Source organism: Pseudopodoces humilis, chromosome 12, assembly GCF_049639895.1.
Source record: "Pseudopodoces humilis isolate 2021_Gansu_Grassland_sample_001 chromosome 12, ASM4963989v1, whole genome shotgun sequence".
Classification (NCBI taxonomy): domain Eukaryota; kingdom Metazoa; phylum Chordata; class Aves; order Passeriformes; family Paridae; genus Pseudopodoces; species Pseudopodoces humilis.
In genome coordinates this window covers 16,052,407-16,069,206 of record NC_142211.1, presented here as the reverse complement: position 1 = coordinate 16,069,206, position 16,800 = coordinate 16,052,407, and the positions used below count along the sequence as shown (strand labels likewise).

The 16,800-nt window shown below is 41.9% G+C and overlaps 1 protein-coding gene across 3 annotated transcripts in view; it reads left to right on the top strand.

Moving 5' to 3' along the window:
• Nucleotides 1-16,800, top strand: part of LOC148183429 (ubiquitin-associated protein 1-like) — a 99,191-nt gene that overhangs the window by 63,573 nt on the left and 18,818 nt on the right. For all 3 annotated transcript variants that reach the window (XM_088061523.1, XM_088061522.1, XM_088061524.1), the window contains one exon: nucleotides 12,186-13,106. In XM_088061523.1, coding sequence (XP_087917649.1) covers nucleotides 12,186-13,106 — 921 coding nt within the window. The remainder of the gene's footprint in view (nucleotides 1-12,185; nucleotides 13,107-16,800) is intronic.

Below are 16,800 nucleotides of genomic sequence, written 5' to 3'. Positions count from 1 at the left end.
AGCTTCAGCCATTCAGGAGGCTTCTTGGGAGGCTGCAGCAGAGCCGAGCCTGGGCCTGGCGGGGATTCCCGCAGGCTCCATCCCCCACCTGGGAACTGCGGCAGGCCGAGCCCAGCACCCCCCCCCGCCCCAGGCCACATGGCCTGGGAAGGGGATGGGAGCCAGCTGGAGTTCTGTTACCTTTCAAAACCGGAAACCAAGGAAAGAGAGAAATTCCCAGGCTTAGGTTTTAAAGAGTGGTGTTCACAGGTTGATCTCACTTTTCAATGGTCAAAACTACTGTCAATTCTCAGAAATGGCCAGTTATTGGTCACGAGAAAAAACTCCCATCAGCCTCCAGCAGCCTTAACTTCCTTAGTGTTTCCTACTTTTTTCTTAAATGCCAATCTATCACACCCACGTATATGCTTCATGTTCTATTTAGACAATAAATGCCTCTCAGAAGAATGAAGCTGCCATGGACTCCCTTCTTTGTCCCAAAATCTTGTTCCATTATGGACTTCACTCAGGGTGCTAACCCACTATTTAGGTTTGACTGGGCTGGCCACCCATGGCCAGTTTTGAGATCCTCCTGGCCCTCCGCAGACCCAACAATTTCTAAGGTTAAAGGTCTTTGCTACTTCTTCTCCTAAGGTTAAAAAATTATTTTCTCACTTTTGTCCCCAACCTAACTGACAATATAAAGGTAAGATTATTAAAAAAACATTCTAATGGTGTAATCTAATTTCCTAACCTAATTTTCATGTTCATGTTGTCTTCCGCACCACCTGTGGTGAGTGAAGGCACGGAAACAGCTTAGCATAAAGAAAGCAATGACAGCATGGATTGGCCCCCAGTGACTGGAGATCTGAAGGAAGGGATGCCCAAACAGACTATTTTAGCAGGCAGTCTGTGGGTAGGCACTCGGGGCTTCCCCTGATGTCGATGCACTGGCTCCTGCTCCAGTCCACTCCTGCAGAGTATCAGTTGCAGCTTCGCATCCTCCTCCAGCCGAGATGTGCAAATCTCCAGGGCCTCAGAGACCTTGACCCGTGTGTGATGCGTCCACCCATGTTCAGCTGTCTTGACAGCCATTTCTGTGGTCAGCAACACCTGGAAAGGTCCACGCCACTTAGTGGTACTTCTTTCCACTCCTTAACTAGGACCCAGTCTTCTGGTTTTCACTTTTGTGAACAGCAATGTCCAAAGGCAGGGTCTGTTCTAGCTGAGCTTCCTGTCGAAGAGATTTCACAAGAAACAGTATCCAGGCCACATATTGTTTCAAATATATATCACTTATCTCTACCTCCCCCTCCCCTCCTCCTCGCCCAGGCTGAGAATTATGAAGATAAGGAATTCCAAACATCAATTTAAAGGGAGATAACTGAGTATCCCCCCTGGGTCTGGCCCTTATTCTTGCCAAAGCCAGTGGCAAGAGCCATACCCATAGCATCTTAGTTTCTATCACCAGCTTCAGAAGGTGTTTCTTTATTTCCCCATTCATCTTTTCAACCCGGCCCAAACTCTGGGGGTGACAGGGGGTATGGAGGTTCCATTGGATCCCTAAAGCAGTCATAACTCCTTTTTTTCCTGTAAAATGAGTTCCCCTATCTGAGTCTATTGCTTCCATAATCTCATATCTTGGAATTATTTCTTCCAAAAATACTTTAATAACTGGTCCCGTAGTTGCTGAAACGCCTGAAAATGCTTCTGGCCACCTTGTTAACTAAATATAGTAGTACCAGAAGATATTTAAATCATGCCACTTGGGGCATTTCAGTAAAATCCACCTGGCATCTCTGGAAGGGACATACAACCCAAGGCCTCCCTCCCCTGGCAAGTTTCTTTGTAACTTTGTTATTTGTTTTAGCACAAATCAAACGACCCTCAATAGCTCGCTTTGCCAGAGTAAAAAGACCCACAGCAGCATACATTTTGAGGAAGCTTTCTGCCAGTCCTTGGGAGCCCAAATCACTTCCTTCATGTAGTTGTTTTGACAACTGTAAGGCCAGAGCTTTTGGTATCCACTGCTTACCATCCCTTGTAAACCAATTATCCCCTATTTTCTTTGTCCCACTCTTTTTAATCATCTCAAGTTCCTCTGGTGGAAAAGACAGTTTTTCTGGCAGCGGTGCAGTTACTGTGAGCAAGGAGAGTATCTTAGAGATTTCTGGCAACAATGCAGCTTTCCAAGCTTCATCAGCCAGTCGGTTTCCTATTGCCTCCTCCAAGCACCCTGCGTGGCGCCTCTTGATATGTCTTATTGCCACCCTTTTTGGTAAATTCACAGCCTCCAATAGGCAGGAGATTAAGTTCTCATGAGCTAACATCTTTTCCCTGCAAGTTAATAAACCTCTTTCTTCCCATAGTTTCCCAAATGCATGTATCACCCCATATGCATATTTAGAATCAGTAAAAACATTCACTGTCTTGTCTCAGCATAATTCACAGGCTCTCACAAATGCATACAGCTCTTCTGCCTGAGCTGACAAGGTGGGCATAACCTTTCCCCTTCCTTTAATTGCTTTCCATTCACAATAGAGTATCCTGTAAATTGTTTCCCTTCTACCGCTCTTGAAGACCCATCAATAAACACATTTTCTCCCTCAGTCCAGGGAGTATCTCATAAATCTTCCTTCGCCAGGGTCTGGAGATCTATCACCTGAATGCAGTCATGGGTTTCTTCCTGTCCCCCTGCTTCAGGGCCATTCAAACAAGAGGCTAGGTTAAACCCTTCCCCACTTTTAAATTCTACATTCCCCTGTTCCATTAAACAAAATTCATACTTTAATAACCGAGCGCTGGTCATCCACTTAGAGGCTTTCTCAGTTTACAAAGCTTTAATTTGATGTGAAACTTTAACAATCAGATACCCTGCCCATGTCAGCTTTTGGGCCTCAGCCACCATCAGATCTGTGGCTGCACAGTTCTGCAGACAATAGGGCCAGCCTCTGGCCACATGATCTAAGAAAAATAGGCAACAGGCCTCCGTGTTCCCCCATGCTCTTGCACCCAAATTCTTTTAGCATGACCCTGTTTAACATCCACATATAGTTCAAATTCTTTTTCTGAGTCTGGAAGAGCTAAGACTGGGGCATTAACCATACCACCACATTAAGACTGTCTTGGGTTAAAAAGTCATATAAAGGTCTGGTCACAACAGAAAAATCCTCAATCCATACTCTGCAGTACCCCATCAACCCTAAAAACTGCTGTAGCTCCTTTTTGTCTGGGGTAATGGTACTTGTAAAAACCCTTGTATTCTTTCTGACTCAATACACCATAACTCTCCAGTCAGAATGTGTCCGAAATATTTGACCTTTTTTTTTTCTACCAACTGCGCCTTCTTTTCAGACACTAAGTCCTTTTTTAGCAAGAAAATTAAGCAGCTTTACAGTAGCTTCTTCAACCACCTTCTGTTCCCCTGACAAAAGCAAATCATCCACATACTGCAACAACCTAACTCCTGAGGGTGGAGTAAACCCTCTTAGTATTTTCTGCAAAGCTTGCCCAAACAAAATAGGTGACTGTATATCCCTGTGGGAGGACTGTCCATGTCAATTGCTGTTTTACCATTTTCTCTCCTTTTGTTCCAGTGATTTTCCTTTTAAACATGATCCAGTTCAGCAGCAATGCCACTGCCTAAAGCCACTCACATTTTTTGTAACCAATTGCTCCCTGTCCAAATTTTCTGCATCAAGTCCACTCTAGGTGTAGGGAGTTGAGTAACAAATTAACCAAGGAAAGATAATAAAATACTTTCCCCTAAAGTTTTCCTATAGCCCCCACAGAGGAAGCAGCATGATAAATACTTAGGCCAGCATAGGGACAACACCATCCCCACAAGGCAGCAGCTGCAGAACTGGCCTGAGGATTAGAACCTGCCAATTCTAGTTCTCCACAACAGACCACAGACTGGCAAGGGGGGGGTTCTCACAAGATAGGAATTGTAGAATTTGCTTCAGGACTGAAACCTGCCAATTCTGGCTTTTTACAACAAAACACAGAAAAAACAAAGGGATGTGGTCCCCTCCAAACAGGAGCCTTTCAGCTCTGCACAAACCCCCATGTAGACAAATGAATTAAATCCCCAAATTCATTTACTACAATTTCCAAAATTCTCTCGGAGAAAGATGCATTCAAACTTCTGAACCTACAGAAGAAACCACAGTTTTCACAACTCCTTTGAATAATCAAAGATCCTTTTGACAATTTTCACCCCTCAGGGATAAAAATTAAGGTGGATTGAGAGGCCCCTGTGTTTACTAGGACATACACCTCCTCTCGATCCGGACCTACCTAAAAGTTAACAAAGGCTCCACGTTGGTGGGTCCCTGGTACAATGGGAGCCCTTGAAACCCCTAACAATCCATTTCTGTTGTCCTCTGGACTTCCTCCTTTTGAGGGTCCAGCTGTTTTTGCGGACATTGCCATTTCCAGTGTCCCTCTGCCCTGCAGATAGCACACTGATTCTTTCCCAACTGCTGTTTGGGTTGGGTCTCCCCTGCTGGGGAGGGAATTCCTCTGCCACTTCCTTGTGGCCAACCCCATCCCCTCTGTCCTGGGGGACCCCTTGGACCCTGCAGCTTTTCCCTCTTGGGCCATAAAAATTCTGCCATCATCTTCGCCTTTCCTCCTTGTGCTCACTATTTACCACACACTGTATACCAGAGCCAGTCCTTGTCCTGCCGTATTCTCCAAACAGCTCCTCCCCGCTCCGGAACTCCTGGTAGGCACAGACAGCAGCACCACAGGTGGCCGGGGAGTACTATTGAGAGACCACCAGCTATTCACAACCCTTCACAGAAGAAAATGTGAACTCCGTTTATTTCTATCTTTAGCACACCTTTTATAGGGTTCTACAGGGTCCGCAGGCTAAGCAAGTTACTATTGGTTAATGCACACAGGTTTACATTTTTTCTCCTATACACAAGGATATTGTTTTGCTTTACTCTCTCTTCTGCAGGAAAGTTTCAAGGACCTTAGCCTTTAATATCACGACTTATTCCAAAGGCTGATTTGTGCAGACAGGCCTTTACTAATATATAAAATATTACAACAATTCCCCCTTTCTCTTTTTGCACAAACCAGGCTTTGGATGTGACTCATTCTATACTTTTATGAAGACAACATGCAACTTAAAACTGTCATCCCAATTAACGCTATAAATAAAGTCCGTCCCCCTTCTAGCACAAGAGACCACAGCCATCCAGTGATGCTCCAGCTGGCGAACCAACTTCTAATAGGGTCACCATCTTCTTTCAGGGCATGTAACCCATCCTGTAGCTGTTGTAGTTGCCCCTGGATGGAAACTGAATGATCAATAAGATTGAAGCAGCACGACTTCAAACTCCTTACAACCATGTCCTTGTGCTAAGAGCAAGAAATCAATTGCAGCTCGATTTTGTAATACTGCATGACGTACACTATTCACATTGGCTGAAAGTTCACTTAACATTGTGGATGTTAAGTTAAATTCTTTCTTAGTCTAACAAGTGAGCCTTTTTTAGAGTTGCTAAGCCTTAATTAATTCAGGCTTCACTTTGACTGTTTGATGTTTTTTATTTCATCAGCTACATTCAGCAATTGGTGTAAGCTTGGATGGAAACAAAGTAAGTTTCCCAAGATAACAGGGTCTTCTTCTATGTGGACTAGCAGGAATCCCATTCCATGCTCTATCTCTACAGATTAGGAATATGGAACTAGGTAATCGCTTTGGTAATTGTCCTGTGAGATTGCACCACGAATAAAGGCTTTACTTTCAGTGGTAGTAACGAGATCAGCTATAGGGTTGACTGCAGCCCAGCGCTGCATTACTTTGTTGGAATGACTTTTTGTCGGGGGCTCAAACATTATCCATCCACCTGAGGTATTGGCAGAACCTAACAAATCTAATTCTGGGGGCCCTATAGTAACATTAAAACTTTGATAATTTTTGCTTGCCAACAGGCTTCAAGTTGTCTTAATGTGAAGCCAACAGTGCGATTGCACTCTTGCAACATTGCCAATTGATTCAGTTGAGTCTCATTACTAACTAAACCTTTAAATGCTTGAGGATCCCATTCAGGGACTCCTATGAGACAGGTGCGAAAAGGATCTCCAGGTGTGGCTAAGCTCAAACACATTGACCTTTGGCCAGTTCAATGTGCCAGAGTGACCCATATGTTCTGTCGCTTTTGGATGTTAGTCAGAAGACAGTTGGTTGGGACTATACACAGCACAGTTACTATGAGCAGTTTGTTCCATGCAAATGACACCATGCCTGCAGACTCACAATTAAGGCATTAACGTTAAATGAACTTTCAAAGATGTTTACACTAGCTCTTGAAGGGGGGAATGCTTATGCTTTACACTAATATAAAAATTACTACACAGATTAAATTCTTTATCTTAACCTATTATCTAACTACATTTAACACACGTGCTTTGGTATATATGTAGTCTAAGCGTGAAAGCATTTTGCTGAAAGGGTAAACACACAACTACAATTTGCTTTATATACAATTAGATGGAGTCTCTACACTTTTGTAGATCTTCTACACAATTTCCCTCATAAACAGACTATGATTTAACGCAATTCAGTCTTGGAACGTTCACTGCTCCCGTGATGTCAGCTGGCAGCTGATCGGTGACTGAGGGCTTCGATGTTTAGGTTGTTCTTGACATCCTTCTAAATCTTGAAACAGAAATAAGTGAAAAAAAATTGGTAGAGACACAACATCATAATGACAACATAAAATTTCTGTTGGCAACTGTCTGTGTAGTGTTCAGACACAACTGTGTCCTGACAGGTCCACTTCTGATCTTGTCTGGAGTACCAAGGCTGTGTGGTGACTTCTCTGTTCACTGGATCTCATGTGTTCAGAGGCAGACAGGCTGATCAGATGAACAGGTGACCTTTTTGAACCTGCCAACAAAACACAGACACTTCTCCCCTTGAAGTTAATGAATTACACTAATCAAATGCTTTTAGGGCATCAATTTCCCCCATTTTCTTAAAAAATATAAAATGAGATGTATTTCTGTTATAAACATCAACATCAACACAAAAACATATACACAATGAATAAAAACTTATGGCAGTTAAAAATCAATCAAATCATAAACATTACTAATAACATATGTAATATAAAACTACTATTAACTACTAAAACACTGCACCAGCATCCCATAGTTTGCAAACAAACAGAAACAAAAAAAAAAATCAGTGAAGGATTGGATAACCACCTCCAGAAATGATTCTCCAAGCCCACTTCAAAATTGATCCAGCTGTCATATTAATAGGGTCAAATTGCTCAGTCAAAAGTGACTTAAATACTGATTTGGTACAGAAAACATCTGGATCTGTTGGCAAACATTCCGACCAGGTAAAGTCTAGGCTTGGCCAGGGCCTTAGGCTTTAAACTGGAAAGATGCCTCTTAACTCATTTTTAAAACAAGGTTCTCAATAGTAGCAGCTATGAGATGCTTACAGCACAGCAAACTGTTAAAATGCATTTGTACAAAGCAAATGATCAGAAGCCTTAGGTAACAGACCAATTAAACCATGCAGCAGTTGGTTTAATCTGAAGCCTCTCCCATGGAAGCTGACCCTCAGCAACCGTACATTTTCTTGGAATTCTCAAACACTGAAAAATAAGAAAGCTATAACAAACAAAAACTGCAGAGATTGCAACAACCAATAGAACTCCCCATGAAGTCAAGGGTGTCACAGAATGCATTCACTTCTATCCACAAGCAGGTGTTCATCAGTGTTCTATCACTGCTGTTTCAGTTGTAGTTATCTTCATTTCTTTAGGAAAATAACTATACTTTGCAGTTTAAACAGGTGTCTCCAATAAAACATAAAGCAACTTAAATTAAACAATATTTAAACCTAATAAAAATTAATTATAACAAAAGGAAATAACAAAACTTAATTTTAAAGGAATATCTAAGTTATAAAACTTAACCTACAAACATTCAAGCCTAAACATAATAAAACTTGACTTTTCTTAATTCTATTAACACTTAATCTATATTAAATAAGAGCATAACTTAATCTTATTCTGTTACTACAAAAAGCAACTAAAAGTTTGATATATACCTTTTAAAGACAATATAACAATAACATGGATTCACTATAAAGATTATAAAAATGTAACAAATACATCACAATTCTATGTCATCTAGCTTTGAGAATAACTCACAATAACTGCAAATGTTACTAAAAATATTCATTCATAACAGGAATTTGCCTAGTATATGCTTAAGTTGGTTAGGATTTTAAAGTGCAGTTTCTCTAGAGAAAAACCACAACAACACAGGATCTGGCAAGTTGCTATTCAGCTTTTGTAGCGCTTTTTAGGAACATCAAGTCCAATTTTTAAACTAAAATCTAAAATCCAAATTGGTATATATGCAGTTATATGTGTTTTATATAACAAAAGGACTCACATTGAAATGACGTTATTAAAATTGTGGAAAAAATAAGTAAATAGGTAATATATGTTCTAACTTTACTTTGTCTTGTGTAGTAAAGTTCTCTTAACTAATTATTTTTTAAACAAGAAATTTCTTTTGTAGATAACATTAATTGGAAGGTTTTCTTAGAAGCTGTAAATCATACCATATTTTAACCTTAGGTTTTAAAGCTAATTATTGCAAGGTAACTTCTGTTAATATTCACCCTAAACACTTTTTTTGAAAAGGGTCTTTTTAAACTTTCAAAGAATCACAATAATTTCTCTAGTAAAACTCTAAAAACTGCAACTGCATGAACTCATAATTACTTAAAACACAAAATTAACTCTAAAAGGGTATATAAAAACATTTTGAAAAAACCCATGAATCATGACTTTTTAACAAACTGGGTACTATCCTGGTGCTTTTTCTTAGAGAGGGAGCGGGGGGTGGACTGTCCGCTCTGCTGCTGTTCTCTGCTGCTGTTATCTTTCTTCACATCCCCCACATATTCTCGCAGAGAGGAAAAACGGAAAGAAAAAACCTCACAAAGTTAACTTTAACAAATGCAGTTATTTCTCTCAATCTCTCTTGTTGCTCGCCAATAGAGGAAAAAGGGCACGATTTTACAAAAGCAGGCGATGTTACACGAAAAGTCTCTCAGGGCCAGGTGCTAACAACGGTGACCATTGCAGCTTATCAACTTTTAATTACAGTGATGAATTTTGAACTAGATACCATATTGTTTGCGATTTTTTGGCTATTTTTTCTCTCTTTGAAGCTGTCTGAGCCACCTGTTTCTGCTCAACTGCTTCTGTAATTGTTCAGCGTGGCCTTGGAGCTTTTTCTGTACTGCCTCTGCCCTGGGGGTGCCTTTGTTCTCTGCGCACACCTCAGTGCTCCCCCATGTCCCCCTGGTTCGGGTGGAAACCAATCTAAATTTGGCTTCTTTTCTTCCAGGGTAGTAAAGTTGGAACTTAAGTAAGATTGTAGTGTTAAGAGTGACTCCAAAAGCGAAGCAAATAGTTCCGGATGTATCACATCCTGCCGTTGCTGAACAGATTCTGTTGTTTCAGCATTTGCTGTGGAATTTCTTTCTCATTATTTTCTTCTCTCTGACTCTCCCTCCCTCTTTCCATGGGCAGCATAGATAGAAACGCTCGCCCAGCAGTGGAAGGTAAAGGCGTCTGCTGCTATGATGCAGGTAGAATTACGGGGCTCACAGCCTCAGCATATTTCGCTTTTCTGTTTTTTAAGGTAGTAATTACAACCTGCCAAGTTGGACCAAGATACAGAGTGTCCTTGCTCTTTTCTGTGATTGCCATTTCCCACATCAGATCCCTTATATCCATCCATTCTGCCACTGCAAAAAGCAGCGGGGGCACCGAAAAGCGCCAATTTTCATCAGCCCATATAATGAGCTTTTCCAGGTCCTTTTCCCTGGCTGCTTCACCTCGTTTAATGACAATACTAAGAAGCAGTTTTTTAGCTGCTGCAGACTCCACATCCATTTTTCATGCGGCCACGGTGGGGGGAGGGTAGCGACCCCTCACTTACTCCTCTGCCTTCGGACTCCCCCAGCGACCTGCCCCCTTTTTCCGCGGGTCGCCTATCCGGTACCGATCCAAGGCAGCGTCTATCTGCGCTCAGATCCGCTCCACCAACCTCGGTCCAAGTCTTCGTCCCACCGTGCGTGGGCCCGTTGAAGCCCTGCTGCCCGCGGGGTGTCCTGTTCGAAGTGCCAGATATTGAGAGACCGCCAGCTATTCACAACCCTTCACAGAAGTAAAAGTAAACGCCGTTTATTTCTATCTTTAGCACACCTTTTATAGGGTTCTACAGGGTCCGTGGGCTAAGCAAGTTACTATTGGCTAATGCATGTAGGTTTACATTTTTTCTCTTATACACAAGGATATTGTTTTGCTTTACTCTCTCTTCTGCAGGACAGTTTCAAGGACTTTAGCCTTTAATATCACGACTTATTCTAAAGGCTGGTTTGTGCAGACAGGCCTTTACTAATATATAAAATATTACAACAGAGTACCACAGCTTCATGGGGCCAGCAGCCACCACTGCCCTTGCCCGGGCCTGGCAGGATCAGGCACTGCCCGGTGCTGAGTCTTGGCAGCCTGACAGGCCCCCAGCCCATGCTCCCAGTCCCACATCTCTGTGCCTGGTCCTGCCGCTCCTTGCTTGAACCATATCTCTCCACACTCCCCTTTAACCAGTTCTGTTCCAACACACCAACACGATCCGTCCATCCCCTGTTGTCAAGATTCCTTCTCAACTCCCCTTGTTGACCCCTCAGGTGTGGATTCTCGAGACCCCTTTTCAACTCCCCTTATTGCCCCCCCGGGCATGGAGTGTCAAGACCCCTTCTTGATTTTCCCTTATTGCCCCCTTTGGGCAACTGTATCCCTAATTACCTCTGGGAGAATGTGTAAACCAACTCCACATCCTTCCACGGGATTCTTCAGAGATATTTTGGTATCATCATCCCTTTTGGCGGAGCCCCTTCCTGGCTTTACCCTTGCAACCCTCCATGGGTGCCCTGTTTTACTGTGCTACTCTCCATGGGTGCCCTCCAAGGTTTGCTCCCTGAAGATCCCATTTTACTCACTGGTGAGATTTTCAGAGGTCCTTCCCTGCAGACTCTTCACAGACCCCCCTGGTCTGCCACTCGTCTGTCTCCTGGACAGTCTCAGGAACCCAACTGATCACCTGGTGCCGGGCACCACCAAGGGGAGCTGATCACTAAAACTGGGTGAGGCATGCCTTCAGCTCTTCTCGCTGCATGCTGGCCCGGACGGTGGAAATATCCCAGACAAGAGCCCCCATTTTGTCAGGAAAATTAATCCACAAACACCAGAGGTTTATGTCCAAAAAGGAGACAGAGGAGTCCTTTTACTTTATTCAAATAAAGGGAGAGGCCATGGGGCATTCCCCTGGGGTCTCTCCCTTTATTTGAATAAAGTAAAAGGACTCCTCTGTCTCCTTTTTGGACATAAACTTCTGGTGTTTGTGGATTAATTTTCCTGACAAGCACACCTTACTAAAAAAGGATTGTCCCTTTAAAACAGAAATCTTTTGCATATTCTTAAATGCTTATGCATGATTCAAACCTTCTTAAGTTTTAGATGTTCCTTTGTTTAGCTTCAACTCCCGCCCCCCCCAATAGATCAATCTTCTTGGCTCCGTTGAGTCTCACACTTCCCTATAACAGAGGTTCAATTCCTCCCTTAGAGCTTCAGTCACTGCTGTCTTCACCTGGATAAGATAATCTAACAATGCAGGTGGGAGTTTCTGACTATCTTTTCAGTCTTTGGGTTATATGAACAAAATAGTCTTTATTTTAATACAATGCTACAGCTTAACATATGCATATATATGTATATATATGTATTACACTACTATTTCTAAGTTTTGTCAATAACAGAAATAAAAGAAACTATAGTAATACAGCAAAGTTTTCCAACATTATACATGTAACATTAATTTTAATATTTGCGAAAAGCCAATAATATAATATGTATCTACAACAGTTCTAGAGACAAAATGAACTATTTCTGAGGTCTTTTAGTTTTGTCAGTCTGTAAACCCACAGACAAGATATACTGGGAAACAAGAGGTGCTGGGTAAAATTGATGCTTGTCCGTGGTAATTCATGTAGCTCTTATTACTTATGTTGCTGTTAGAAGTAGTGGCTATGATCCTTATATAATTTATCTTTCTTCTCTTTTCTTTTTCTTTCTACCCCTGGCTAGTATGACTTCTCACTGGAAAAGAAAACAATTGAATGGGCTGAAGATATAAAAAAATTTGAAGCTGCCCAGAGACAAGCTGAACACAAGGCAGAAGAAGCACTAGCAAACTCAAAAGCAGCTTCAGAGGACATCACCAAAATGGGGTTCTCAGAGGGACCTTGCCCTGAAATCATGCCTCCTCCTATTAACCCCATCCTCGCTAGCCTGCAGCACAATAATATTCTTACTCCCACACCGGCCAACAGCAGTGCTGTGAAGCAAAAGGTTCTCAGTCCACCTCATCCAAAAGTAGACTTCAACCCAGCTGATTTTGAATGTGAAGAAGACCCTTTTGACAAACTAGAATTAAAAACTATTAATGATAAGGAAGAATTAAAAAATATTCTTGAAATTCATGTTGGTTCTACTGGGCCAATTGTTGCCCAACTATTAGATAATACTTTGCCCAAAGTAGAGTCTGAGTGTGTGTTGCAAGATGAGAAAGTTCTGACATCCATAGAAAGGGCTACGTTGGACTTCAAACCCGTTCACAAACCAAATGGCTTTATCACTTTACCACAGTTGGGAAATTGTGAAAAGATGTCCTTGTCTTCCAAGGTGTCCCTGTCCCCTATCACTTCAGTGAGCAATATCAAATCCCTGTCCTTTCCTAAATTTGACTCTGATGAGAGTGATCAAAAATCATCAAAGCTTATGAGCACTTTCCACAGCACTACCTGTCTCCACAATGGCACTTTGCTTAGCTCTTTGCAGACCTGTGCTCAGAGTAAAACCAGTGAACTGAATGGACACCATATGGTGGATCTTTCTTCTCTAAGTGGCATGGAGGCATCAGCATTATCCTCTTCATCCAGACTGCCTTCCCTGGCTGCATCAACAGTTTGTACAGAAGAAGAATCATCTCAAAGCACAGCGATTATGGTAAACACGCAGTGGATTAGAGTTGGGGTTGCTGGGGAGATGTGGAGTTGTGGAGATGCAGAGACAGATGTTGGTTCTAAAATGTCCTGTGGTTTTAGGTTCATTTAATGGGAGAAATGTGTAGATCATGTTTGGTAGTTCCTCTTCATTTATGTTGCAAATTGATCAATTAAACAAGTCTTCATGCTGGCAGTTCTGAACCTCAGATTATTACTTCACACATTCCCCTAAATCTGATATTTTTAAACCAGTTCTGGTGACTTCTCTTTCAGCTTTTTGGTACTTGTTCATAGTTGCACACCATTGAGCTAAGCATATGAGATCTTTGTACAGTCCTGTGTATTGTCTTATCTAGCTGAGATATATAAGATTCTGAACTGCTCTTAGGTTTTGAATTAAATCTCTTCTAGATTTGTTTCTTGGTTTGTTTATATATTTCCTGGAAATAATGGAAATGCCAGCTTTTCAAGGAATAGAAGCAATCACAGACTAAAAAACACTTGTGCTTTGTCACTCAGGAGAAAAAGTGCTTGCAGTTAACCTGGAGTTAGAATTGTCTTTGGTTTTTAACGTTTAATTTATTTATTTTCCTTGTGAGATACTTTTTCAAATCTAACCTTTTAAAAGGATGAAAATTATGGTGGTCTGAAACCTGGTATTTACCCTCTTCCTTGTAAAGGAGGAGGGAAGGATTGCTTTCTGGATACTGAAAGCAGTCCTGAGGATCATCTTGGATCACTAATGTTACAGTTGGTTGCTGTACAGCTCTGAGACAGGAATTTGATGTTTCATTTCGTCAAACTTGTAGCAAGTTCCAAAATTATTTTGGGGACACTTAACTTCACACCAGTTATTGTCTTTGTGAATAAGAGCAGAAATTTGAGTAAATGTTGAGGTTAGACCCCAGCCAGCAACCAAGCTCCAGGCAGCCACTCGATCACTCCCCTGCCAGCAGGATTGGACAGACAATCAGAAGCAGACAAGCAAAAAATGCCTTGATTCTGTGCAAATGCTACTCAGCAATAACAAAAACTTTTCTATGTTATCAACATTGTTTTCTGCACAAATCCAAAACATATTAGTCCATACTAGCTCTTGTGAAGAAAATTAACTCTACCCTAGTCAAAACCAGCACATTCCACCCCTTATTCCACAGTATTTACGTCATGTGCAGGCCCTACACTATCCAATACAACCTCATTAACCACCCCACTCCTTCCCATTCTTTGATATAATACACAGATATCATTCCCTTAGTCTGCAGGTCAGGACACTGCTGCTTTTAAGGCTTCTCTCCTCCATTGGTTCATGTGGTTCGTGTTTATCTTGGTTTCAGCTGGACTAGAGTTAATTTCTTCTCAGTAGCTGTTACAGTGCTGTGTTTTGGATTCAGAATGAGAATGGTGTTAACACATCAATGGTTTAGTTTTTTGCTAAGTCGTGTTTATCCTTAGTCAAGGACTTCTTTTTCCCTTGTCTCATGCTCTGCCAGTAAGGAGGTTCGCAAAAGAAACTGGGAGGGAGCATAGCTGGTACAGGTGACTCAAACTGACCAAAGGACCAAAGGGATATTCCAAACAGAATGGTCATGCTCAGTATATAAGCTGTGGGGAGTTCCCTAGAAAAAAATTTCCGAATTTCAGTGGGAAAGGTGCCTTCTTCACCCTCTCTGATAATTGATGCAGCAACCGACTGCATCCACAACTGGGCTTGAATACAGCTAAGAGCCAGAGAAACATTGTTTTGGGTAGCACTGAGTGCATCAATTATTAATTTGTGATCATCTACATTTACCATTTCCCAATTTGGTAATATGTTTGATAGTAACCACTGTTGGGTTCCCAAAGCAGTTAAAGATGACCTCAGTGGTTGTTGTATTTTGGTCAAATCTTTAGTTGCAACAGCCAATTTATTCATCAATACTTCTGAATCAATACTATTCAAAATTCCTAGTCCTGATCCCACAACACCGGTTATATCTCTTGTCATCCGTTTGTGAAAAGAATTGCGCTTTCGCAACCAGGTTGTCCACCCCTCAAAGGAAGTTTGCAAAAAAGGTGAACAAGCTGGCTGAATCTCTGAGACATTGTTTTGCATTAGTAATTTGACTTGTTTGATAGACCATGCTGGATTAAAAAGCATTTGTTGTTGGCCAGTTTTCCTGATTACATAGGGTCCAATTTCAGAAATTTTTGGAGTCAATCTAATTGGTGGCTGTGTGGTAGGTATTACAACCTGAACATTAAGCTCTCCCCAATATTTGGTATTGTTTTTACCACACACAACTTTGGAGGACAATTGTACAGCCGTTAAATTCAGCCAACAATCTTGATTCCGAGTTTCACAAGATATAACCTGGCCACGAGATCCGGCGACTTGACTGTGTACAGGCTCAGTGTGGGATCCGGTACTCAGTCTGCAGCGTATTGAAACATCATCACCTTGAGTTAACAGAAAAGAAGGGAAAACGTTAGTTTTGCCATTCAGCACAAAAGGGGTATTCACACCATGGTATGTGATTATCACACTTAATATAGGCCTTGCCACAGCATTTATCTTAAACCTGTGAATTAAACCTGTAAATCCTGATTGGCCAGCTGGGTTATTTTGCCAATTGCAGGTCACGTAAACTGGTCTGGTTAAGGTGAAATTGTACCAGCAGTCATTGGGTTCCCTTCTACAGAGCTTCGTGCTTTTAACATTGTTGGTGCTAGGATCTAGTGTGTAGTTTCCAATGTTCTTCTGGCAGCAACACAATATGAGGGGATCATATTTGTCGCATTTCCAATCTTCTGTGGAACAAAGTTCTGTTGAAATATTAGGGTGCAAACTGCTTGTTAAATTTGGTTCAAGAAGGTTACCGGCAATTGTAATGGTGGAGGCTTTCTCATAACGAGATTTTCCTATCTTCCTACATCCTATCTTAATTTCCTCACCAATTGTTCCTGTTAGCATTCTAACCCAATCCATTTGATCCCACTCCCAGTCACCCGGGCGGTACACTTCAGAGTTATGCAGTACTATGATTGCTAGATTTTGCTGATGGTCTCCAGGGTGGTGTCCTATGGCATAGTTGCTGGTGACTGCTTCAGATCACGGCCACTCAGTCGAGTTTTGGCCATGGTATTGCGGCAGGATGAAAAGAAGGATTAGTAGTGTTATCATGGCTTATTCAATTTTCATGTCCCTTGGAGTTCTTCTGTGAAAGTAAAAGAAACAACAGATTCTGCCACATTGGGGCAGGGGATTAAAATGAAGGAATTATCCAGTGTGTGTTTATCCAATGCTCCTTCCCCAGGGCATCAGATGCTACCCACGCATACTTATTCAAGGGAACTTTCAGTATCAGTGGCACTTCCCCTACTGTGGGGAGGTCCACCAAAACTGGCTGACCAGGGTAGTGTGCTGGATTCTTAGAATCATCTGGCCCCCATGATGCAGGGATGATGCTAGGAGCTTTTGGGCAAAAGGCAGTGATTTTGGGACACCCATTCACCCGCCATCTATCATTTACAGTTTTGACAGCTTTCCATAATCAAACATCCCAATTCCCTTCATGTGGTTTCAGGAGTCGCTTAAGGAGACCATTGGTTCTCTCTACAATCCCGTTAGCTTGAGGGTAGTAAGGGGTGTGAAAGGTCCATTTAATTCCCTCACCCTTTGCCCAATCTTGCACAACTTTAGCAGTGAAGTG